Source organism: Peromyscus californicus, unplaced genomic scaffold (genome assembly GCF_007827085.1).
Source record: "Peromyscus californicus insignis strain IS unplaced genomic scaffold, ASM782708v3 Scaffold_19__1_contigs__length_69161282, whole genome shotgun sequence".
In the NCBI taxonomy this organism is placed as follows: domain Eukaryota; kingdom Metazoa; phylum Chordata; class Mammalia; order Rodentia; family Cricetidae; genus Peromyscus; species Peromyscus californicus.
In genome coordinates this window covers 15,760,730-15,784,472 of record NW_026294491.1, presented here as the reverse complement: position 1 = coordinate 15,784,472, position 23,743 = coordinate 15,760,730, and the positions used below count along the sequence as shown (strand labels likewise).

The window sequence follows — 23,743 nt, the reverse complement described above, 5'->3', positions numbered from 1 at the left end:
TGCATCTGGTGACTTGGAAAAAGACTCTTGTGTTGCATGGACAGATTATAGAAAGGCATTCTTGACCGCTCCACTCTGGGACCTTGCACAGCTGTGCACAGTACATCTGAGCTGGGAAGATGAGAGAATTATAAAACCTTGCCAAGTATGAAATTCGTATATGGCTTCTGTAAACACACATTTTTTTCCTGTTTATAAAAATGAGCTGGATTTGTGTTACTGCTTTTTGTTTTCTTTATTTAATCATAACATATCATAGAAAATCTATGACTGAGAAGTTTCTAGAAAATCCAGGGGCCCCTAAGAGACTCCCTGAGGGAGAAGAACTGAAGATAATAACACTTAAGTGCGCGCTGGTCTCTCTCTGTAGCAAGTACTGAAAATGTTAGTTGAATGTTAAAACTTCTGCAACAAGTAACAGTAAACCTTTATACTTAATGGAAGTGGTTGACCTGCTATTTCAGTCAGGAACAGATGCTCCCTGGGAAGCAGGGTACCATAAGCAAAGCATTGACCATCGCCCGATTTCTGTTGTGCAGGCATACTCCAACACCCAGATGGTACAGTTCTGAAGCAGCTACAGCCGCCGCCACGGGGCCCGAGAGAGCTGGAATTTTATACCATGGTAAGTGACGCAGGGCGCTTTGTTGTTTTACGGGCCCTTCAGTTCTCTGCTGTGACTCAGAGTGAGAAACGTGTTTGACAGCATGCTCCGGGTCCCCGAGTAACAGACGAGCTCCGTGCTTTGTGGAAAACGGTTTATCTTCCAGGGTTTCTGCTGCAACCTAGTATTTTCTGTTCTGTTTCACGTCCTGGAGATTCTTATTCTGAGTCACTACATTGATTTCAATCAACTGGTCGTGACCCACAATTTGAAAAACACTTAACAGAGTTTGTCGCTCTCAGAAATGCTAAGTTAGTGTTTTTATTACAGCTTCTTAGAGTCGTGTTTGTTTTGCCTTGTGAGGTGGGGTTGGACTGTATATCACAGGCTGGCCGAGGACTCACAGTGCCCCTGCCTCAGCCTTCCCAGGGCCGTGTGCCTCCATGCTCTGCCTCTTCCAGTCTTCAGTGTGTGTCTGCACTGTGGGAGAAGAGCTCATTCCTAACACCCCATTCATCATATGACCCAGAATGTTTTCTCCGTGTGTTCACAGTGTTCCGTGACCACCAACTATTTCTTAACTTCAAAACATTTTAACCACGGGGCTCCACCAGCCACAGGTTCGCTTTTCCCCCCACATGCTTGCTGGCTTCTGTGTGTCCTCTCGGGTAATCTTGTTCAGATATTTCTCCCATTTTGCAGTTGAAGTGTCTATAAAACGTTCAGTTACATCCTTACGGTGTGGATACAAGCCCTGATCAAACACAGCCGCTTGTCGGTGTTCCCCGCCATTCTTCTCACTGTCTTGGTAGCGTCCTCGCAAACACGAAGTCATGCATTTTGATGAGGCCCAGCTTATATCTGTGTTTCTCCCGTTGCTGTTTGGAGAAAGGGTCTTATTCTATAGCTTAGGAATTTGCTCACAGCCGCCTTCCTCAGTCTCCCAAGCGCTGCGGTTACGGGTGTGCACCACCACCACACCCAACTCTAATTGGTTCTGTTTGGGCTTGTATTGATTTTCCTGGCTCTGATAAGAGAGCAGGGAAGGTGCCTCCACCCCACTGGGAGCTCCTTTTCCCTCTCTTGTTTGTTACCCACTGTTCTGTCCTGTGTTGTCTCTGACCCTCTGAGAACGCTCTTCCACACAGTCCTCACCTAACCCAAAGAGTGGGAGGTCAGGTGGTGTGCTCACTCGCTAGGGCCGCCATAACAAAGGGACACAGTTGTTTGGCTTGAAATCCAGAAGCGAAGTGCTTCACTCTTAGCCTCCTGGTCAGAGTGCAGTCAGGAGTTTCTTCTGAAGGCCTCTCTCCCTCTCCTGCTCATGGGCTGTCTCCTCAGGTCTTCTTCTGTGGGGTCTGTGTCTTAATGTGCTTCCTGAGAACACCCTCAGCATGACAAACCCTGGTTTTTAACCACGACGGTCATGCACGCCGTCTCCAGACGTGTTCACCTCTGAGGCACTGGGGTTGGGTCCCACGGGTGAATTGTGGTGGCTCACAGCTCACACTGTGAATGACTGATTCCCGAGAAGTGAAAATTTCCTTCCTTCACTCCTGAGAGGCTTGAAGATTGGGATTAGAGCACGGTGTTCCAGTCTTCAGTTTAGCCCCTGCGTGACTACTGGTCATGAGTGGTGTGCCCACACTGCACAGATGAAACATGGTTTGCTCACTTGGTAGTCAGTGTTTCTCAGTCAATTTCCGGTAGAAAGATGATAATTTATTTCCTTTCCCCTTTCTCTTAGATATGAGGTTCAGCTTCTGGTAAATGAAATTCTATCTTCTACATTTCTTAAAAGTCTATTGTAGTTTCATTTTAACCTGTGTGGTATGCTCACTCATAAAATCATGTGTTGTTTAGACATATATTAAAGCTGGCCCTCAGAGTTTAAAAGGAATAAAACTTGTTTCGTAGATAATATGTAAAGTATTTAATTTAGTGAGAAAACCAGGCAAGTGTTACAGGTGGTTCAAGGGGACTGGTAAGATGGCTCAGCCAGTAACGGAGCTTGCCTCCAAGCCTGATAACCTGAATTTGGTTGAGCACTACATGGTGGAAGGAAAGAATTGGTGTCCTTAAGTTGTCCACTCCACACACACACACACACATTAAAGAACTAATGTAAAAATTACAAATAAAGCCGGGCGGTGGTGGCGCACGCCTTTAATCCCAGCACACGGGAGGCAGAGCCAGGTGGGCCTCTGTGAGTTCGAGGCCAGCCTGGTCTACTGAGTGAGATCCAGGACAGGCACCGAAACTACACAGAGAAACCCTGTCTCAATAAAAAAAAAAATAATAATAATACAAATAAAAATGGCGCAAAAAGTTAGCCTAGTTGCCCCCTACCCACCAGAATTTACTTGCGTGTGTCCCGAGAATTACTTTGAATTTGGGGTCAGTTGTGTACAACTCACATTAGTGGCAGATAGTTGAAAGACATTGACAGGCAGGACTTATCACCAGGAGAGTCTTCTCCGTGGATCACCAGGACCACCGGTGTGCTGTAAGTGGCTGGTTATTATTACAAAGCCATGCCAGATGAATTACCAATCTGTTATACCTGGTCCCCCTGAGGGGTCACGGAACCCTGACGAGCACTGCCCTCTCTGTTCAGGTTTACGCTGCTGACTGTGCTGATGCTGTTCTCCTGGAGCTGAGAAAACACCTGCCCAAGTACTACGGCGTCTGGTCCCCTCCCACCGCACCAAATGGTAATGCATTTTACATACCTCTCTCAGTTCAGTTCCCAAGCTTGTAAAAGGCTGTAAAACATGGAATGAATGTGCTTTCCTTTCCTCCGTTCACTAAACAAAACTCACTGGTACTTTCACTTTTTTATCACCATTTTCTTGAATGACTTGTTACACATGAACTGATAAATCTGTTACAATTGCATGAGTGCATCTTAGTACTGTACTAATTTACAGATGTTTGTTTCTTATCTAAAGAATAAAACAGTAAGAACCCACACAGAAGTGCCTCCCCAGCATAGCTCTGTCTCCCGCCGTACTCCCAACCTGCAGGCTTTTGGGAAACCCTGGGAAGTGCCACAGAGGAAAAATGAGATCTTGTGCATCCGTCTTGGAGTCTGGTGACGGGTTCAGTTAATCAAAGCTGCAGGCTTTGCTGATATGGGTCTTGAACCGCATTGTAACACTTTTCGAGCTTTGGTTCCTAACTTAGTGTGTCAGATGTCACTCCTGGGGTGTCTTGGGCTTCTTTCTGGGGGAATTCCTAGCTGAATAGTGGTCATTCTAGGGCTACGTGGGGTATTTAAGAACCACTTGTACTTTATAGTTTAGAGACAGCTGAGGTTCTGTGGTCTTCACGGTGAGTGCCGCTTACTGAAATGCTCAGGACTAGAAGTATTTCCAGTCTGGGAATATTTGCATAGACAGAGGTGTCTTGGTGATAGGCCCCAGGCCCAGGCTCGAGACCCACTTTTATGGAAACTGAAGGCAGTTTTGATGGCATTTGTGCTGTGCCGAGTTTAGACTCTAATCTAACCTGTGAGGCCAGCATGGAAGTTTCCATTTATGGCACCATGTTGGTGTTCACAAACTTTCAGAGTGTGGCCCAGATTGGATTTCAGATGTTTGGATTAGCAATGTTGGATTCATTCAGTCCATCTTTTTTTCTGTCTGTGTGTTTGTCTGTCTGTCTGTCTGTCTTACTCTCTGGCTTAAAGGTCTTAGTCCCAAATATATGCAGATGTTTATGATTGAGAATAGCATTCTGAGCAACTACTCCACAGACCATTGTAACTGCCCTTGGGTCTTTTTTAATTTTCTTTTTTTTTTTTTTTTTTTTTTTTTTAAACTGTTTTTTTTTTTTTTTTTTTTTTTAAAGATTTATTTATTTATTTTGTATACAGCATGTATGACCAGAAGAGGGCACCAGATCTCATTACAGATGGTTGTGAGCCACCATGTGGTTGCTGGGAGTTGAACTCAGGACCTCTGGAAGAGCAGTCAGTGCTCTTAACCTCTGAGCCATCTCTCCAGCCCTAATTTTCTTTTTTTTGAAACTAGGTCTCACTATGTAGTCCTGGTTGACCTGCCTCTGCTGCCTGGATGCTGAGATTAAAGGTGTATGCTGCCACATCCACAGGCCCTCATTCGCCGTATTCTGCCCGACACGTGGTTGTAAACACACTTTGCATTGTAGCGTCTTCCCTTCCCCCTTTTGCCGTGAGTGGCACTTGTCAGAAGTGCCATTCTTGAGACCAGAGAAGGAAGCTTGCTTATCCGGGTCCCAGTGAGCTGTGCTGACAGCTGCAGCTTGACACAGAACAGTCTGTGCTGAGGACAGTGTGGGTAGAGGTCTGGGTAATGAGATACTCAGCTGAACAAGGTTCTTGGAAAGGTCTGGAGAGAGAACTCAGAGGTTAAGAGCATTGGCTATTCTTGGATTCAGTTCCCAGCACCCAGGTAGCCCATAACGATCTATAACTCCAGGGGATCTGATACCTCTTCTGGCTTTGCAGGCATCTGCATACACCTGGTGTCTGTACATACATGCAGATAAGTCATATACATAGAATAAAAAGAAATTTTTAAAAAGAAAATATTTTTTGAGAAGATTCTTTAGAGAACTGGGCATGATAGTTATGACTTAGATGAATATAAACATGTGTAATATGTATATATAGTCAGCACTTTTCTTTTTCTTTAAGACAGGGACTTTCTACATAGCTCTGGCTATCTAGGAATTCACTCTGCAGGCAAGGCAGTCTGGAACTCAGAGAGAGATCCACCTGCCTCTGCCTCCAGAGTGCTGGGATTAAAGGTGTTCCCCGCCACACCTGGCCACTTCCTTTTTTGCCATGTCCCTAAGCTATGGATATAGCATATTAGGAAGGAAATACAGCATCAGAAAAGCAGTTCTCACATCTGGTGCAGCATTTTTTTCTGTCTACGGTTGAAGCTAATCCATAAGACTTTCTTTAGCAGGAGCAAAGTTGGGAGGCACTGGTGTAGTTGGCAGCAGTGTGAGCAGGTGTGTCTGTGTGGGAATGGAGGAAATTGGGGAAATACATCGTGACGGCCAAGCACCTGCAAGGGCCTGCATGCGCCTGGCGATCAGATTGCATTTTGCTGCCTTAGCTCTTTTCAGCCTGAGATAAAATCAATATGTAATAAATAGATGTTCTTGTTAATGTTTAACTGTGGGCCAAGGCTTGGGATTAGCTTCAGGTGGAGGGTATCTGTTATCAAGGGCCTGATTGAGTTGTGATTATGCCTTTTTATTTTGTGGTTATTACATTGTATTTGTCTTACTGGGAATGGAAAAAGTTTGCTCCAGGGAATCAGCCCGCATTTGTATTTATTCTGGACGCTGCAGTTCAACTTGCATGCATGGCGACCTAACATGGGTTTTAATACCTGTCAGTCATGCTCATGTTTAATACTTAATGTATCCTTGCAGTCCAATCCCAGTGCTCCGTGAGAACCAGGTGGCACCAGGCACTGTTTGGATAAAGTGTTACCTCTCTTCCTCAGGATCAGCTTTGGAAGGCAAGGCTTAAATGCTGTTGCCTGTCTGTCTCAGAGTAGTACCTTGCCATGGGAGGTACTTCTGGAATTGTATTGACACATCCTTAGCACTCTGGACCATGATGCCTCTATTTCATGGTGGGCCCGCGCTGGACTCTCCAATCTTATATGCCATTCAGGTGCAGGGACATGCTAGGCTGGCGCATGGTGGAGCTGACATTTGTTTCTGCACATGACCCTAGCCCTTCCTCTCCCTCTTGGTTCCCACCAAAGGGATCACTCACTTCTCACAGAGGGAATTACGTGTTGTGGCGTGAGCTGAAGATCCGGAGAACTGTCCCAAGCAGGTTACCTCTGAAAGCCCAGTTCCAAGCTGTGTCAGAGGTTTGCCTGTTGCGGTGACTGTGGTTGGGGGCTGGGTTCCCGACTGTGACAGGAGCACCTCTGAGGTCTGCACCGTGACACACCGTAACGTTTGAGACACACCTCAGCTGGAAACCAGCCCCACCTCCGTACTTCCTAGATGTCAGGAATCTCTTCCTCTTCCCATTCAATGCGCAGCTGCAACTGACCCATGGGAAAACAGCGCTCCACTCTGGACCCAGAGGGGCCTCCACGAGGAGACATCTTTTGTTATTGGTTTGCCGTTGCCTCAGGAGACAGTCCTGTAGACACACCTTTGATCTTTACATAACCGAGTTCAAGACTGACCTACTTTGACTTGCGCTTTATTCTACGCACACCACTGAAAGCATTTGCCGGTAACGTCTTTTCAAAGTGAGCCCGTATTCAGGTTTACAGACAAGACAACTGTCAGTCTCACAGGCTGGCACTCGGGTCGTGGCCCGCTTTCTTACTTCTCTCTTTCAAAAGCCTGTGTTAAGCCGCTCGCTCCACAGCACCAGTTCTCTCCTAAGAACACTCGTGTTCCTTCCTTTTTGTGTGTTCTGGGACAAGTGCTGGCAGTGTACCCAGGGCTGGCCTGATAGCCACGATGCCCCGGCTGGTCTTTGCTCTACAGTGCTCCTGCTTTAGTCTCCTGAGTGCTGAGATGACAGGCACGTATCCCCATCCCCAGAGGCCTAGAACTCTGCATGCCTAAAGCAGGTTTTGATGTTTAGTTTTTACAGCTTTGAAGAAAAGGTACAAATGAAAATGCACATTTGACACATAGAAAACAGCCTTCCATTGAGATGTGTGCAGGCCTCCCGACTGACAGTACGCACTCATACCCAGCCTTACCTCAGTGTGACTCTGATGTCGTCTCCAAGTTAATGGCTGTGATGCCGGGTATCTCCCCTGTTAAGGCCTTTCGTCTTTACTGTACTTGGGATGTGAGCCTTGTCATTGACACTCTTCAACACTGCAGTAAGGGGAAGCTATCCTCTCCCAGATTCCCCATCCTGGAGTTGCCTTTTCAAACACAGAAACTTGGCTGTGTCCACTTGTCCTTTGCTGTTTGGGCCTGTGCTGTGGCTGTGTCCAGGCCTGTTGTTGAGGTGCCTGGGCGACTTGTTTCAGGTTCAGGCTCCTAGACTGCTTGACTGCTCTTCCAGGCTGCTGTCCCGCTGACACAGTGCTAACCTGCCTGCCCTGCTTGATCAAGGGATACCGTTTACCTCTTTATCCTCATCCTCTGCAGAAGGTTTATCCCTGTTAAGTCTGAGTTCTCATTTGGTTCCACACAAATATCTTTGTCGTAATTTCAAAACTGTGCCAGTCTGGGTGGGACAGGAAAGAGGGACATTAGTTAGAGCACAGGGCTTCTCTTACTCTGGTGCCCTTTACCTGGTTTAGAGGAAACACAAACTTTCTCTAACTCTACTATGTGTGTGCACACATACATTTTGCATGCATGCACATGTATGAGCCATGGCACACATGTAGCAATCAGAGGACAACCTTGGGTGTTGGCTGTCACCTTCCACCTTGTTTAGGACAGGATCCCCTATGGGCTGTTGTCTACGCCAGAGGCAAGTTCCCCAGGATCTTACCTCTGCCTCCCATCTCTCTGTAGGAGGGCTTGGTGCAGGTTATTTGTCCACGTATTTGTTTTACGTGGGTTCTGGGGATGCTCACTCACTTCACTCCTGGTGCTTGTACGCAGTGTACCCACTCATCCATCTCCTCAGCCCCGAGAACGAAAACATGAATCATGATTTCATTGAGAATTTTGACAGGATTGTTTTCCTTAGAAAGAGGGAGAATTATTTCTTCTCTCCTTTCTCTCTTTGCTCTTGGGTCCTTGCTTTCAAGGTAAACTGCAAGAAGGGGCTTTTGTGGTGTGACAGCCAATCTTCTGTGGGCAGATGTGGGGGGGAGGGGGGCTGAAGTGAGTGACAGACAGAGCAACAGTGCGTTTGAAAGTGGCGAGAGGGAATTTGGTGGTGTCATTTGGATTCAGTCCCCAGCTTACTGATGTCACATGAAGAACAAACCACGAAATTCTTAAATCCTAAGAAGTCTCGTTGTGAGCCCGGGTGGCGTTGTGTTCACAGGGGATGGAGTTCCTTCCCATAGCTTTGTAGCGCTGCACATTCGCTTTGCTCCGGTGACGTTTGCGGTCACACATGGGAGGCAGTTCTCTGATGTTTATGCTTGTTCACGAATCTGTTGACTCTAGATTTACCTTAAGTCTGCTCTCTGCCAGCGTTTCCTCTTTGTTTTCCTCTGGAGGTTATTTGACTGATAGGATTGCCTGTGGCTAATTACGGTTTTTCTCCAATAACAGATGTATACCTAAAACTGGAAGATGTGACTCATAAGTTTAATAAGCCCTGCATAATGGATGTGAAGATAGGGCGGAAGAGCTATGATCCCTTTGCCTCGTCAGAGAAAATCCAGCAGCAGGTCAGCAAGTACCCTCTGATGGAGGAGATCGGGTTCCTGGTGCTCGGCATGAGGGTAAGAATGGTTTTGGTGAGGCGTGTGTGCTCCCCTTACACACCACTCGTGCTACCTCAGTGCTGGTAGAGAAGAATGAGGGCCCTGTGCCGGTGGGTCGTCCAGGAGGCCTGTGAGCTACGAGGGCAGAATTTTTATCTGTCTTTCACTGGTCTGTGGTCTGTGACACCGGTCCTGACACCTAGTAGGTAATTAATACACAATGACCAGACCCAAAGATGGTAATGCTGGTGATTCTGTTTTAAAGACATTTTAAGCTTAACTGCACAATAAATATTAAAAGCTACATATTCATTGTAGCTTTCCTATAAGAAAAGAACTATTTTTATACTTTTTGTCTTTTTTTGAAACAGGGTATCACTGTGTGGCCCTGACTGTCCTGTAACTTGCTTTGTAGACCAGGCTGGCCTTGAGTTTAGAGATTTACCTGCCTCTGCCTCCCAGGTGCTGTGGAAAAGAACTATTTTTCAAATAGCAAAAGAGCCCACATTATTTCATATTTTTATTTAAAACAGTTTTTATTTGCACATAGTTCTATGACTTAGTATTTAAATTTTTTTATTTTATCTGATACATAAGAATCTCATATTTATGCTTTGATATGTGAACATTCTGTTCACCTCAGAATAGATACGAGGTTGGTGTCATCTGGTGGCTGGGGCTGCTTGGGTCTCTCGTGGTCTGGACCTTTTGTCCATATGCCATCTGGCAGAAGGTTAACTTGAGCATCTGTGCCCTGAGACCACATTCTGAAGGGCTAGACCACAAGCCTGAGAGACAGGAAAGACTTGCTGTCATTCTGGAGGGCTGTCACATGGTCGCTTCCCACCTCCGATGTCGCAACACAAATACCAGAATGCGTATGATGGGAAGGAAGGATTATTGAAACCACAGCTGGGAAGTAATGTGGCACGTGATCCTCTAAACCAGTGTGTCTAGATGTGCCCGATGATTGCAGCTCGTAAGCGCGGTCAAGTGACAGATGAGCTTCCTTCTGGGCATTCAGAGGAAGCTTTGTGGGAGATCACTACCATGCCAGTGACGACAGCAAAGTTAAACCCCATGTTGGACTTGATGTCTTGATCAATAAAGCCGAAGAATTGTTCAAGCGGTTTTTCACTTCAGAAAACTATAATGAACAGGAGCCTATAAGAAAAGACAAAAAGGGACCTGCAGAATGGCTCACTGGATAAAGGAGCTTGCTGTGAAAGTGTGACAACTTGTTTGGTCCCCAGGGCTCACATACAGCGTTCTCTTGGACCCCACACGTGCTCTGTGGTCTTTTCTTACCTTCTCTTAGGATGGAGCGCTCAGTCTAAAAGGAGCTTTCTCCTCTGTCCCCTGCTTTTCCTTCCCTCCCAGCTCTCCAAAACCTTCCACTATTGATTCTCATGATTCTTCAACTTCTACCTGTTGTGGGCTTTTGTTGTTGTTTGTGTCAAGAAACCCCATGCTTACCATGCTAGGCTGGTGAGTTGCCGATTGAGCTGTCTCCCCTTGAAAACCAAAGCAGTTCCTTTCCTGTGTAAAGTCATTTCATTGCTGTGACATAGCTCTCTCGTTAGTCACAAAATGCCTGCGTCTTCTCTTTTTCCTGTTTAACCTATCCTGAGGTCTCGGTGGCTCGTATTATCATACTATAATCGAACACGCATGCTCCTTTTGGTGGCTCCGTGATGGTTTTCAGGCTTTGCGATTACCCACCATGTCACAGTGAGCCATGGGTCTGCCTCGCTCCGCCACTGTGCAGGGTGTCCTGGCACAGTCTGTGAGGTGGAGTGCTGGCTTATGGGAGTCTACAGCTTTGGTGGCTGAGGCAGTCTGCATTGTGTTGAGCATCAGTCTTCAGCTAGGCGAGCTTTGCTCCCGGCCAGGCACTTGGCAATGTCTTAGACCAGTGGTTCTCAACCTTCCTAAAGCTGCAACCCTGTAATACAGTTCCTCATGTTGTGGTGACGCCCAACCATACAATTATTTTCATGGCTACTTCTTTTTTTGTTTTGTTTTTCGAGACAGGGTTTCTCTCTGTAGACCAGGCTGGGGCGCAGAGATCCTCCTGCCTCTGCTTCCCCTAAACTGGCGCCACCACCACCACCCACCTGACTCTAGAATTCAATTTTAGATGGAAATAATAATAAAAGACATTGTAGTAAGAACACATTTTTTGGAAGCTTTTTTTTTTTTTTAAATTTATTTATTATATGTAGTGTTCTGTCTGTGTGCATGCCTGCATGCCAGCAGAGGGCATCAGTAGATGGTTGTGAGCCACCATATAGTTGCTGGGAATTGAACTCAGGACCCCTGGAAGAACAGCCAGTGCTCTTAACCTCTGAGCCATCTCTCCAGCCTTTGTTTTTGTGTTTTGAGGACACCATCTCGTGTAGCTAAGCCTGGCATCTTTGTTGTGTGGGTGAACTCACCTTGAACTTCCAATCCTCTTGCCTCTATCTCCTATGAGTGCTGATATTACAGGCGTGTGCAACCACACCTGCTTTTTATTGGTGCTGGAGAGTGAGCCCAGGGCTGTTTGCATGGGGGGGAAGGGAGTATTGCTGTTATATTCCAGCTCCTCTCCACTTGAACTTCTATTTCTGTGGCAGAGTTTCATGTAGTCCATTGCTTTAAACTTGCTGTGTAGCCAAGGATGACCTTGAACTCCTGACCTTCCGCTTCTACTCCCAAGTGTTGAGGCATGTGTTGCTAAACTCAGCTAAGCTTGCAATATTAAGAAATGCTCTCAAGCCAGGCGGTGGTGATGAACGCCTTTAATCCCAGCACTCGGGAGGCAGAGCCAGGCGGATCTCTGTGAGTTCGAGGCCAGCCTGGGCTACCAGGTGAGTTCCAGGAAAGGCGCAAAGCTACACAGAGAAACCCTGTCTCGAAAAAACCAAAAACAAAAAAAACCAAAACCAAAACAAAACAAAAAAAAGAAATGCTCTCATCTTGGCCCTGTAAATTTGTGAATAATTTTGATGGATTGAAACAGATAATTCTGTCGTGTCGAAAATCTGTTACTCTTAGCAGGTTTTCAGAAGTGGGGCGCCTGAATGCTAGGTGCTCTTTCACGTCTGTGCGAGGGATCGTGTAACGAGTGGTGAAATGACCCCACATGGCCAAGGGCCCCCGTATTACTGTTTGACTGTTCACTGCTCCTTTATTTTGACAGGTTTACCATGTTCATTCTGACAGCTATGAGACACAAAACCAGCACTATGGAAGGAGCCTAACAAAAGAGACGCTAAAGGAAGGTGAGCACCCACCATGAATGCTTTGCTACTGCAGTCAGCGAGATGGTTCCGATCACATTTGTTTTCATTCTCCTGCGGAACAACGATTCAACTCATAAACTTTAAGGAAAAAGAAACCTCAATAGACAGAAGTAGGTTTACCATTATCCGTGCACCCTAGTATACCCAAGTGTGGGTTGTGAGTGCCCCCTTCCTTTTACACTTTGGTTAGTGTCCCACTGGTAAGCTTGCCGGCCCACTTGCTTCCGACTGCTGTGATGAGGTCCGTCCAGGAAGAAGCCTTTATTCTGGTTCAGTTTCAGTGTGTGGATTCTTTACATTGGGCACAGCATTGGAGGAGCCGTGGGGAGCAAATGTGTTCTGTTCTCTGGTGACCAGGAGGCAGGGAGGCCACTAAATGGCCTGTGTACTATGAGCCCACCTCTCAAAATCCTCAGATGCCTCATACCATGTATTCAACATGGGGTCTCAGAGCTCTCACTGAGCTGTCCTGTAGCAGTGTGCACTCCTGAAGTACAAACAGCTGAACACCATTGCCCACCTCAGCATCAAAGCTTTCCAATCATATTCTCCTGGGCTGGGTGGCTCATACCTTTAATCCCAGCAATTGTGGGATTAAATTATAGATTAACAAAATGTATTGAGTATAAATTGTATTTAAAGTGCTCATTATGCAGGAGACTTTAAGGTGTGGTTTTGTGTCGAGTGTCTTTTTGTAGCTTCCTTCCCTCTGTGTAGCTTTGCCACTTCTAAGGTTATTGATGAATAAGCAGGTGGTATTGGCTTTATAAACCATTAACATATGTGCTTCTGTAAAATTCTGGTGATCTGGACATCACAAAAGGACATCTGTCTTTTTTTTTTTTTTTTTTTTTTTAAGATTTATTTATTTATTATGTATATAGTGTCCTGCCTGCATGTATGCCTGCAGGCCAGAAGAGGGCACCAGATCTCATTACAGATGGTTGTGAGCCACCATATGGTTGCTGGGAATTGAACTCAGGACCTCTGGAAGAGCAGCCAGTGCTCTTAACCTCTGAGCCATCTCTCCAGCCCCGACATCTGTCTTTTAAAAATAATTTTGCATTAGGTGATTGTGGTTGTTTGAAAGAAAATGGCCCCCAAAGGGAGTGGCACTACTAGGAATTGTGGCCTTGTTGGGGTAGGTGTGGTTTTATTGGAGGAAATGTGTTATTTTTGAGGTGGGCTTTGAAGTCTCATATATGCTCAAGCCACACCCAGTGAGTCAGTTCACTTCCTGTTGCCTTTGGGTCAAGATGTTGGACTCTCAGCTCCAGCACCACGTCTGCCTGCACACTGCTGTACTCATAGCTGCCATGCTCCCTGCCATGATGCTAATAGTCTAAACCTCTGGAACTGTAAGCCACCATCTCAATTAAATGTTTTCCTTTATAAGAATTGTGGTCATGGTGTCTCTTCACAGCAATAGAAACCCTAAGACAGTGATTCTTAGCTCTATGAAAAGTTGACTTGTAATGTAGAGCTTGTGGGAGCATACGAGTGTTACATACAGAAAACACATCTTCAGTGTAGTTTAATGGTTAGTTACTGTTTTGACATACTTAACCAAAGCAAGCTAGTACTTAATTTGACTATTTAAAAAATATATAGTTTTTTTTTTTTTTTCTGGGCTGTAGTTTGGTCCTATCTGATTTCCTTCCTTCCTTTCTTTTTTTAATTGAAAATAGGTTTTGGTTTTTTTAATTCAGTATATTCTGATTATGATTTCCCCTCCCCCAACTCCTCCTTGATCCTCTCCACTTTCTCACCTACCTAAATTCACACCTTTTCTTTTTCTCATTAGGATACAAACAGGCATCTAAAATTAATAATAGACTGGTGGTGGTAGTGCACACCTTTAATTCTAGCACTCGGGAGGCAGAGGCAGGTGGATTTTTGAGTTCGGGGCCAGCCTGGTCTATACAGAATGAGTTCCAGGACAGCCAGGGCTACATAGAGAAACCCCATCTCAAAAGAAGAAAAAAAAAAAAGGAAGGAAGAAAGAAAAGGAAGAAATAAAGTAAAATTAGATAAAATGCCACTGCATTTGTTTTCTGTCAGCCATCTACTGCTGGACGTAGGGTCTGGCCTTAAGAGTTGTTTGTATATCTAGTGAGACTCCATTGGAGAAAACTTGATTTTTCTTTTGAGAACAATTATCAATTGGAGATTGCGTTTGTGTTAGAGATGGGGGCTTATGTCCACGCTGGAACCCCCATCAGGCCCAGACCTGTACAGTCCCTGTGTATGCTGCCACAGTTTCTGTGAGTTCATATGTGTGCTGGTCCTGCTGTATTTAGAAGGCCTTGTTTCTTTGGCATCTACCATCCCCACTGACACACTCTTTCCTCCTCCTCCTCTTCTACAGAGTTCCCTGATACATGAGGGGAGGGGATTGATGGAGACCTCCCATTTAGGACTGAGTGTTCCAAGGTCATTCACTCTCTGCACATTGTCTGGCTGTGGGTCTCTGCATTAGTTCCCATCTACTGCAGGAGAAAGCATCTCTGATGATGGCTGAGAGAGACACTGATACATGGGTATAGCAAAATGTCACTAGGTATCATTTTATCACTTCAATTCTGTTCTAGCAGAACAGTAGGATTTGGTTTTCCCCTACATGCCTGGCCTATCTGGTCTTTGGTTTTTGGCCACCTGAGCAGTGCTGGGGATGGGTTCCATCTCGTGGAGTGGGCCTCCTTAACTTAAATCTGATATTAGTTGGTTAGTCCCATAACTTTGTGCCACTACTGCAGTAGTGCATCTTGCAGGTAGACCACTCTTATAGATCTAAGGGTTTGTACTGGGTTGGTGTTTACCATCACCTTTGGTAGTGTGCAGAGTACCTTTCTATACCATGAGCACTAGTCATTAATGATGAAGGCTCTAGGTAGGGACCAGCTTGACTTTTCCATGTTCATTGACTTGTGTAGGTACTTCAACAATTGGTCCTTAGCATCAGTTTGTGGGTAGCAACCAATAACCTTGGCAACAGCCTGGTTGCTTGGGGGTTCCCATGGGGCTCCCTTTGGTCAACAACTCCATTAGATGTAATCCATTCCTTCGACAAGATGCTTTATTTGGTGATGAGAGATGTCCATCTGGGGCTCTGTCTCCCCATTATTTGGCGATTCCATTTAGATCACCTTCATAATATGTATATATTTTAGGAAGCTTCTGTTGTATTAGGTTTCCATACAACCCTTCAAATGGCCCTTAATTTTAGCTGTTCCTTCCCATATTTCCTCCCTCACCCTCTCTTCCCTCCTCCCCATTTGATTCTTCTGTTCCATTCACCCTGTCTTAGTCACTGTTCTATTGCTGTGAAGAGACACCATGACCATGGCAACTCTTATGAAGAAAGCATTTAGGACTCGCTAACAGTTTCAGAGGTTTGGGCCATGATCATCAGGATGAGGAGCATGGCAGTATGCAGGCAGACATGGTAGCTGAAAGTTCTACCTCCAGATCTGAAGGCATCAGGAAGAGAGTGCCAGGGGCCTGGCTTGGGCTCTTGAAACCTCAAAGCCCACCCCCAGTGACACATTTCCTCCGACAGGGCTGCACCTACTCTAACAAGGTCACACTTCCTAATTCTTTCAATTAGTACCATGCCCTGGTAACCAAGCATTCAAATCTATGAACTTATGGAGGCCATTCTCATTCAAAGCACTATACCCCTAATCCATAACTATCCTCTTTCCCCTCCCTAGGATGATCCAACCTCCTTCCTAGTCCCTTACTGTACACCTAACCTCTGTGGTTATATGGATTGCAGGCTGCTTATTGAAGCCTTAACAGCTAACATCTACATATAAATGAATGCACACCATATTTGTCTTTTGGGTCTGGGTTACCTTACTGAAGATGATTTTTTTTTTCCCCTAGCTCCATCTATTTACCTGCAAATTTAATGATTTTATTTTTTGTTCAAACAGCTGAGTAATACTCCATTTTGTAATTTACCACATTTTCTTTATCCATTCATCTTGACAGACCTTTAGGTTGTTTCCAATTGCTGGCTGTTATGAATTGAGCAGCAATGAACATGGGTGAGCAAGTGTCTCTCTTTGGTAGGATGAAGCATTCTTTGGGTATATGCCCAAGAATGGTCTAGCGGGATCTTGGGTAGGTCTGTTCCCAGCTTCCTGAGGAAACACCACACTGATTTCCATAGCAGCTGTATCTGCTTGCACTCCCACCAGCAATAGATGAGTGTTCCCTTTCTTCCACACCCTCGACAGCATGAGCAGTCGCTTGTTCTGTTGATCTTGGCATTTCGATTGGTGTAAGATCAAGTCTCAAAGTAGTTTTGATTTGCATTTTCCTGATAATTGACTTCCTTTCTTAAGTTTGTGCCTCATAGTGGGGGAACAAGTTACATAAAAGCAACTTGCCTAACCTGTACAATCCCAAGTATGATTCAGTATATTAAGGTGTAGCCCTTTTTTTTTGAAGGTTTATTTTTTATTTTATATGTATGGATTTTCTTCCCGTATATATGTAAATGTACCTTATGGATGCCTGCCTGCTGCCCATGGAGGCCAGAAGAGGAATCGGATCCCCTGGGACTGGAGTTATAGATGCTTGGGAGCCCTGTGTGGGTACTGGGACTTGAACCTGAGTCCTCTAGAAGAGCAGCCAGTGCTCTTGTGGTATACCAACCATTTGTTCAGCCCAATTAAGGTGTAGTTTAAAAAGAGGGTTAATAATCTCCTTCCTCATCTCCATCAGTTCCTCTCCCCTTTTCCAGCATACACTAGGCAGGTGCTCTATCACAATGTACATCACCAGCCATCTCCTCGATTTTTGTTTTGAGTCCAAGACTCACCAGGTTCCCCAGGCTAGCCTGTGCTCACTGTGGCCCAGGCAGGCCTGGAACGTGTAATCTTCCTGCCTCAGCCGTCTTGCTGGCACAGGCCTGCACCCCAGGCCTTAGAGCTCCTTTTCAATATCAATGCCATTTATATCAAGAGTAGAGTTCTTCATTAGAGCATTCTGGTCTGTGTTTCTATGTGTCAGTCACTGTGGAATTAATGATTTGATTAGCTGGAAGGCATGTTGTCACCAAGTCAAGAATCTTATTTGCCATGAGCTCACTCTCCAAGTGACAGCTTCACGGATTGACCCTAACTCTGATGTGTTTCCTTTACAGGTGTCTCCAAGTTTTTCCACAATGGCTTCTGTTTAAGAAAAGACGCAGTTGCTGCCAGTATTCAGAAGGTTGAGAAGATTCTCCAGTGGTTTGAAAATCAGAAGCAGCTTAACTTTTATGCCAGCTCATTACTGTTTGTTTATGAAGGTTCATCTCAGCCAGCTACTACAAAATCAAACGATAGAACTTTGGCGGGGAAGTTTCTCTCCAAAGGCCACCTGTCAGACGCAGACGTCCTGGAGTGCAATAACAACTTTCACCTGTTCAGCTCCCCGGCCAATGGGACATCAGTAGGCAAAAGCTTATCCAAGGTGTACGCCAGGCACAGAAAGCTGTACTCAAAAAAGCACCACAGTCAGACTTCACTGAAAGTGGAAACTCTGGAGCAAGACAACGGGTGGAAAAGCATGTCCCAGGAACACTTAAACGGAAACGTACTCTCCCAACTGGAAAAGGTGTTCTATCACCTTCCTGCAGGGCGCCAGGAGATCACAGATGTAGAAGTGCGGATGATAGACTTTGCCCACGTGTTCCCTAGCAACACAGTCGATGAGGGGTATGTTTACGGTCTGAAGCATCTAGTTGCTGTCCTTCGGAGTATTTTAGACAGTTGAGTCTCGCTGCAGTCTGTGAAGGAGTGGGCCGATCACCGTGGAGAGCCGCAGGCATCAGCTGGGCCCCTGTAATGCTCTGTAAAAAGTTTGTATTGTGAGTCAACGTTTTATTTGTCTTTATACTTTTGGTAGAAGGTTAACTTTTTTATATTCTTACTCAGGAATACTAATTTGTTCATTAGAAAACTATGAAGAATAAAGAAACAGGAATGTCGAGCAGGGAATGTGTGGGACAGGGAGTAAATAGCTGTAACATGTTTGCAAACCATTACTCAGCCATTCAGAGTTCATGTAGCTTTCTGTAGCCAGTCACCATGGAATCTCTGTCCACTCAGCCTTGCCGGTGAGCTGTATCTAAACTATGACATTGCCAGACCACCTTAAGATCTAGAAAACGCAGGTTGTGTTCATCAGGACCAGTGTGCCCGAGCTCCCTAAAACTGGAGAACATTTGACACGGAGATGAGGTTGTGTGGGCTCCATGTTAAAAGCAGAGAGCAGGGCTGGGTGGTGGTGGTGCACGCCTTTAATCCTCAGGAGGCAGAGGCAGTTGGATCTCTGAGTTCTAGGCCAGCCTGGTCTACAGAGCGAGTTCCAGGACAGGCTCCAAAGCTACACAGAGAAACCCTGTCTCGAAAAACAAAACAAAAAACAAACAAACAAAAAAAAAAACAGAGAGCAGTGGATGAAAGGTGCTTAACCCGGCGTGGTCCACCCTTGGGGTTCCCTGCGGGGTCCCCTGCAGTTCCTTCTCTGTGCTCTGCGCTGTGCCTCATGGGAAAGGTGAGTGAGGCACTGGCTGGCAACAGTCTTGGAATTAATAGCACAAATTTTTCCTCCCTAGGGTCAGGAGAAGAGAGGCTATTTGTAAAGAACAAATTACTTTTTTTTTTTCCCTCAAGGATTTCATTTTTGGAAAAGTCTTCATTTACTCGGTTGTGAAAAGTGCGATGCTTTTTATTACCATTCTGAGGCTTTGGAAAGGTGCATGGTGGAAACTTAGTTTTGTTTCTTCTTTAAACAATTTTTGAGACCCTTTTCCATTTAAAAAAAATCTATTTTTTTTTTTAAATGTATCCCTATTTACTTTCGAGCCTTAGCATAAACACATTTCTCAGAATCTGGTTAAGCAGTGACAGAATGCCGTTCCTGGTGTAGATCGGAATCCTGTGTAGGTTTCCCGTCCGTGGCATCTAACAGAGATATCATAGTTTAATTTCACTCAGAACGAGGGCAGGAAGATTTTCCTTGAAGAAATAGATTTATAAGTGTTATGTTTATTTTACAGCTACCACCCTTTTCAAATTAACTAGTTATTTATCAGTAAAATTGAAATTAAACTCTCAAATCCTTTTGCTGTCAATACTGTAATAATGGCTTGCACTTTGACTTACCGGTGTATTACAATAATTGAACAGCTTGACGTTTCTGAAAAATATTTTTGAGTTGTGACTTTACCTTTTTTTTTTTTTTTTGGTTTTTCGAGACAGGGTTTCTCTGTGTAGCTTTGCGCCTTTCCTGGAACTCGCTTTGGAGACCAGGCTGGCCTCGAACTCACAGAGATCCGCCTGGCTCTGCCTCCCGAGTGCTGGGATTAAAGGCGTGCGCCACCACCGCCCGGCTGTGACTTTACCTTTTTTAAAAACCCCATTTTCCTTCAGAATTACAAATGAAACTGTTATACCCCAGAACCATTTTCTTGAACGTGGAGGGAATTTTAAGTTTATCTTACTCTCCTGACCCCATCACAGGGTAGTTTTGCAAAAGCCCACGCCCAAACGTGAGCCAGGAATAAATGGGTCATTAGCCAGCGTGCCTCGGGCATGTGCGTTTCGTGAGTTTTCACTCAGGAGGCTCCAAGTCTCCTCCACAAGGACTCCATGTTCTCTGCCCAAGTGTGTACTGACTAGAGATGGTTTTGCTTCTTTCATTTTGTGGGAGTGAGTTTCTACCGATAATTCTTAGAAAACTTGGAGTTTTACCTTTTTTCTTACAATATTGACTTTTGTTCCTGGGTGTGATTCAGTAACTCTCAAGCTCATCTGATGAACACTATTTTGAATCTTAAGAGGCAGTTTGGGATGATGTCAAACTGTGTGCGATGAATAAGTCAACTCAAGTACTCAAAGCTTTGGGCACACGGTCGCTCAGTAAAGTCCTTCATCTACAGCTCTTTGAAGCATTTTGGAAGCCAGCATCCTGCCTTCCTGATGACTAGGTTTTGTCTGAATAAAACAGGAAGCGATTCTTATCTCTGCTTTTCAGGGAAGGGATTAATACTCAATTCTTCTTGTTTACATTTTAACACTGTTGCCCACTTTATGTTACTTTTTGATTATGCTTTTGATGACGTGATCAACGTGTGTATGTAACCAACCTGTGGCGTTTTCTGGTCTGTCCTGTCTTGTAAGATGATGCTGAGATTTGCCACTTTGGGGATGAGGCGTCCATCACTAGCCAAGCATATGTGAACACACAGATGTTTAAGAACTAAGCAAACGAGGAGACGGTTCGGACTGATGGCAATGCTGGCCCCTTCCCCCAACATGATTTTAGTGTATTTCTTATGGGATGCACTCTCATGAAAAGGACTTTTAAGAAATTGTGGATGTGAATACGTTTCTCAAATAAAAGTTTAAATTGTAAAATAGTTTTATAATAAAGTATTTACATTAATTATTTTAATATGGATGGAAGTTACATAAATTATAATTGTTAAATATTTAAGTCGTCTTTCGAGAGAGTTTTGAAAATGTGTGTCAGTGGCTGTAATAGCCATTAAATTGCTTTGTGTGTCTGAAGGGGGCTTGTGCACTCTGCCTGTCCATACTACAGGTTGCTACCGTGGCCTTGCAGGCTGCTCAACTGACTAATAACTATTTTCTGAATGTTGATGTCCTGTAATTTAGTGGTTTGTGATCTCCGTGGCAATGCTCTTCCCACCAGGCCTAGGAACTATCAAGTTTATCACATTTGGGGGAAAATGAATTTCCATAATTCGGTTGCAGTCTTCTCGTTGAGTTTTGAATTTGGAATGTGTAGGCAGGAGGGAGTTGCTGAACTGTGAAATGGACAGGCGCTGAGGCCGGCCTTTGAATGGCCGACTGTTAGTACCACTCCACTTGAGGGCTGATGTTTAAACGGCTGTTCACGCTGCTGTCCTTATCTTCCAGACCCTTGACCTTGAGTTTTGTATATTTGTAGCTGCAGTTGTCCTTTCTCTTCCCCCTAAAATGGTTTAATTGCCCAGAAACATCCAGTCCTTTTTAGAATGCGGTTATCCTTAGGGTGGTTCGCCCAGATTCCTTTACCAAGCATGCACCATGTCGAGCATTTTCAGCCCCTCTCCAGTGTACGACTGTGAACCAGTCAAGACTAACCATTCCCAGCATCCTGTCTAGGTGAAGTGACTGCTAGGGACTTCTTTCCCACAGATCTACAGACACCTGCATTTAAAGCTGTTAAGGAGAGTGTTTGCGTAAAGATTAAATGGTTAAGTATGGAGTTAACAAATAAGGCAGATAATTTTTGACTTTTGGGCTGAGACCAAGTGAAAGTGAGGTGAGGTCAGATGTGCAGAATTGTCGCCTCCAGTTGACTCTCCGTCTGGGTGGCAGTTATAGACAAGGTAAAACAACGTTCAGTTCCACTTGTGCTCGTAAAGGTATGCTTAGCTTCACCTCTGGAACAGTATTAGCATAGCGTCACTGTGGTCAGCCCTTACTAGTGCGAACGTTTCAGACCTCAGATTTAAATCGCCAGTATTTCAGATTTGTCAGTGGATATGAAGTTACTCCTTCACTTCTGAGTAATCACATTATAACATAAAATACTGATATTTGGAGGAGGAGTCCACATCTTTGCTGGCAATACTGAAAGTCTTCCAACTCGTTGGCCAACTTCTGTTAAGAGCTGCCACGATTCCTGCCATTAAGTCAGTATGAAAGAGGTTTTTTTTTTTTTTTTAATTTTTAAAAATGTATCATTGTGATTAAACTTTGGCCCAGTGTCCACATACAGGATTAACAGTTTCATTATTGAAGGTAGGGTTTGTGATTCCCTGTCGAGAAGGGGAAAGGCACACACGGACACTTTGCTGTGGGATCTTTACTGGAAGATGTACAAAATTATGGAAAATTGCACCCAAATTGTGTCCACGGTAACTACAGGCAACAGTGCCAACCCCCCCATACTTGATGAATGAATGTATTGCTGTACTTGGGTGTAAATGTTCTAAATGTCTCCAGTTTTCTTTTTCAGTGTTTGTAATTTGTACATTGACAGGATATTCTTGGAGTGCAGGGGTCATCACTGTGTTTCTAGAATCATTTAATGTGATATACCAATTTTTATAAGTGATATTTAGATAATTCTAATAACTGTATATTCGGCAACTTATTAAAATGTTTTGCATTGGTGTTTCTTTCGTTAATTACCACATTCGAACAAACTAACAGTGTAAAAGACACTCAGCAAATGCTTGGGTACTGTGGCATAAACGTGGTGTCATCGGAGGGATTCACAGATGACTGAGTTGAGAAGCTTGCTCATTGAATGAGGGTGAGCAGGATCGATTTGTGTGAATGCTTTTTTTTTTCTATCATACAAACTAAAATCTTGGGGAAATTGGTGCTGCTGTGAAAACGCTATGGGTGTTGTCTTGTTTTGTGAGGCAGACTCATTATGTAGACCAGGTTGGCCTCGAACTCAGAGATCTCCCTGCCTCTGCCTTCAGAGTGCTGAGATTAGGGATTTGGCCACCATGCATGGCTTTAAAATACTGTGATTTTTTAAAAGTTAACTTGGAAAGACTTGTGTCTATTTAAATTTTGTGGATGGGTCTCCAACTGAGTGGCCACAGTATTTTCATTCATTAGGAGGAATTAGAGATATTTATTGAGTTTTTGATTTAGAAAAGTTATGTGTGTGGGTGTGTACACAGGAGTGCAGATGCTCTTGGAGGCCAGAGGCCAGCAGTGTCTTGGATTCCCTGGGAGCTGGAGTTCCAGGCAGTTGTGAGCCGAACCACGTGGTGCTGGGAACTGAACTAAGGCTCCCCGCCTCCTGCAAACTGCTCAGCGTCTTTCTAACTTCAGTCTTATATTTAAGTGTGGTGCTTGTGAACACATGCTGTGATTCATTTGAACACCGGAGGATAACTTGGGAGAGTGAGATCATGATGGGATCTGGGAGGCTTTTGAGGCAAGTGCTTTTACCCACAGAGCTACCTTGCCCATCCACAGTTACTTTTTTTTTTTTTTTTTAAAGATTTATTTATTTATTATGTATACAGTGTTCTGTCTGCACGTATCCCTGCAGGCCAGAAGAGGGCACCAGATCTCATCACAGATGGTTGTGAGCCACCATGTGGTTGCTGGGAATTGAACTCAGGACCTTTGGAAGAGCAAGCAGTGCTCTTAACCTCTGAGCCATCTCTCCAGCCCCACAGTTGACTTTTAAACGAGATTATCACATAGCCCAGGCTGACCTCGGAACTTTCTATATAGATGAAGCTGGCCTTGGATTCCTGATCCCCCTACCTTCACCTCCACAGTTCTGAGATGATGATGATGATGATGATGATGATGATGATGATGATGATGTGCCAAAATACCTGGCTTGAGAGTTTAAAAATAGAGTCCCATAAGTCTTTCTCAAGATGTGTGCTCTCTAGTACTGAGGAAAGGCAAGTGATGGGG

The 23,743-nt window shown here is 44.7% G+C and overlaps 1 protein-coding gene and 1 long non-coding RNA gene across 2 annotated transcripts in view; one reads left to right on the top strand and one right to left on the bottom strand.

Moving 5' to 3' along the window:
- Window positions 1-19,509, top strand: part of Ipmk (inositol polyphosphate multikinase) — a 36,654-nt gene extending 17,145 nt beyond the window's left edge. The window contains exons 2-6 of the mRNA XM_052744728.1: window positions 540-625; window positions 3,222-3,318; window positions 8,834-9,006; window positions 12,173-12,254; window positions 17,431-19,509. Of these exons, the coding sequence (XP_052600688.1) occupies window positions 540-625; window positions 3,222-3,318; window positions 8,834-9,006; window positions 12,173-12,254; window positions 17,431-18,044 (1,052 nt within the window). The 3' untranslated portion in view covers window positions 18,045-19,509. The remainder of the gene's footprint in view (window positions 1-539; window positions 626-3,221; window positions 3,319-8,833; window positions 9,007-12,172; window positions 12,255-17,430) is intronic.
- Window positions 19,369-23,270, bottom strand: LOC128114600 (uncharacterized). The gene is made up of 2 exons (XR_008219811.1): window positions 19,678-23,270; window positions 19,369-19,502 (listed from the first exon to the last, which is right to left on the bottom strand). It is a non-coding gene; the product is annotated as an uncharacterized LOC128114600 (long non-coding RNA).
- Between the last annotated feature and the right edge of the window lie 473 nt (window positions 23,271-23,743).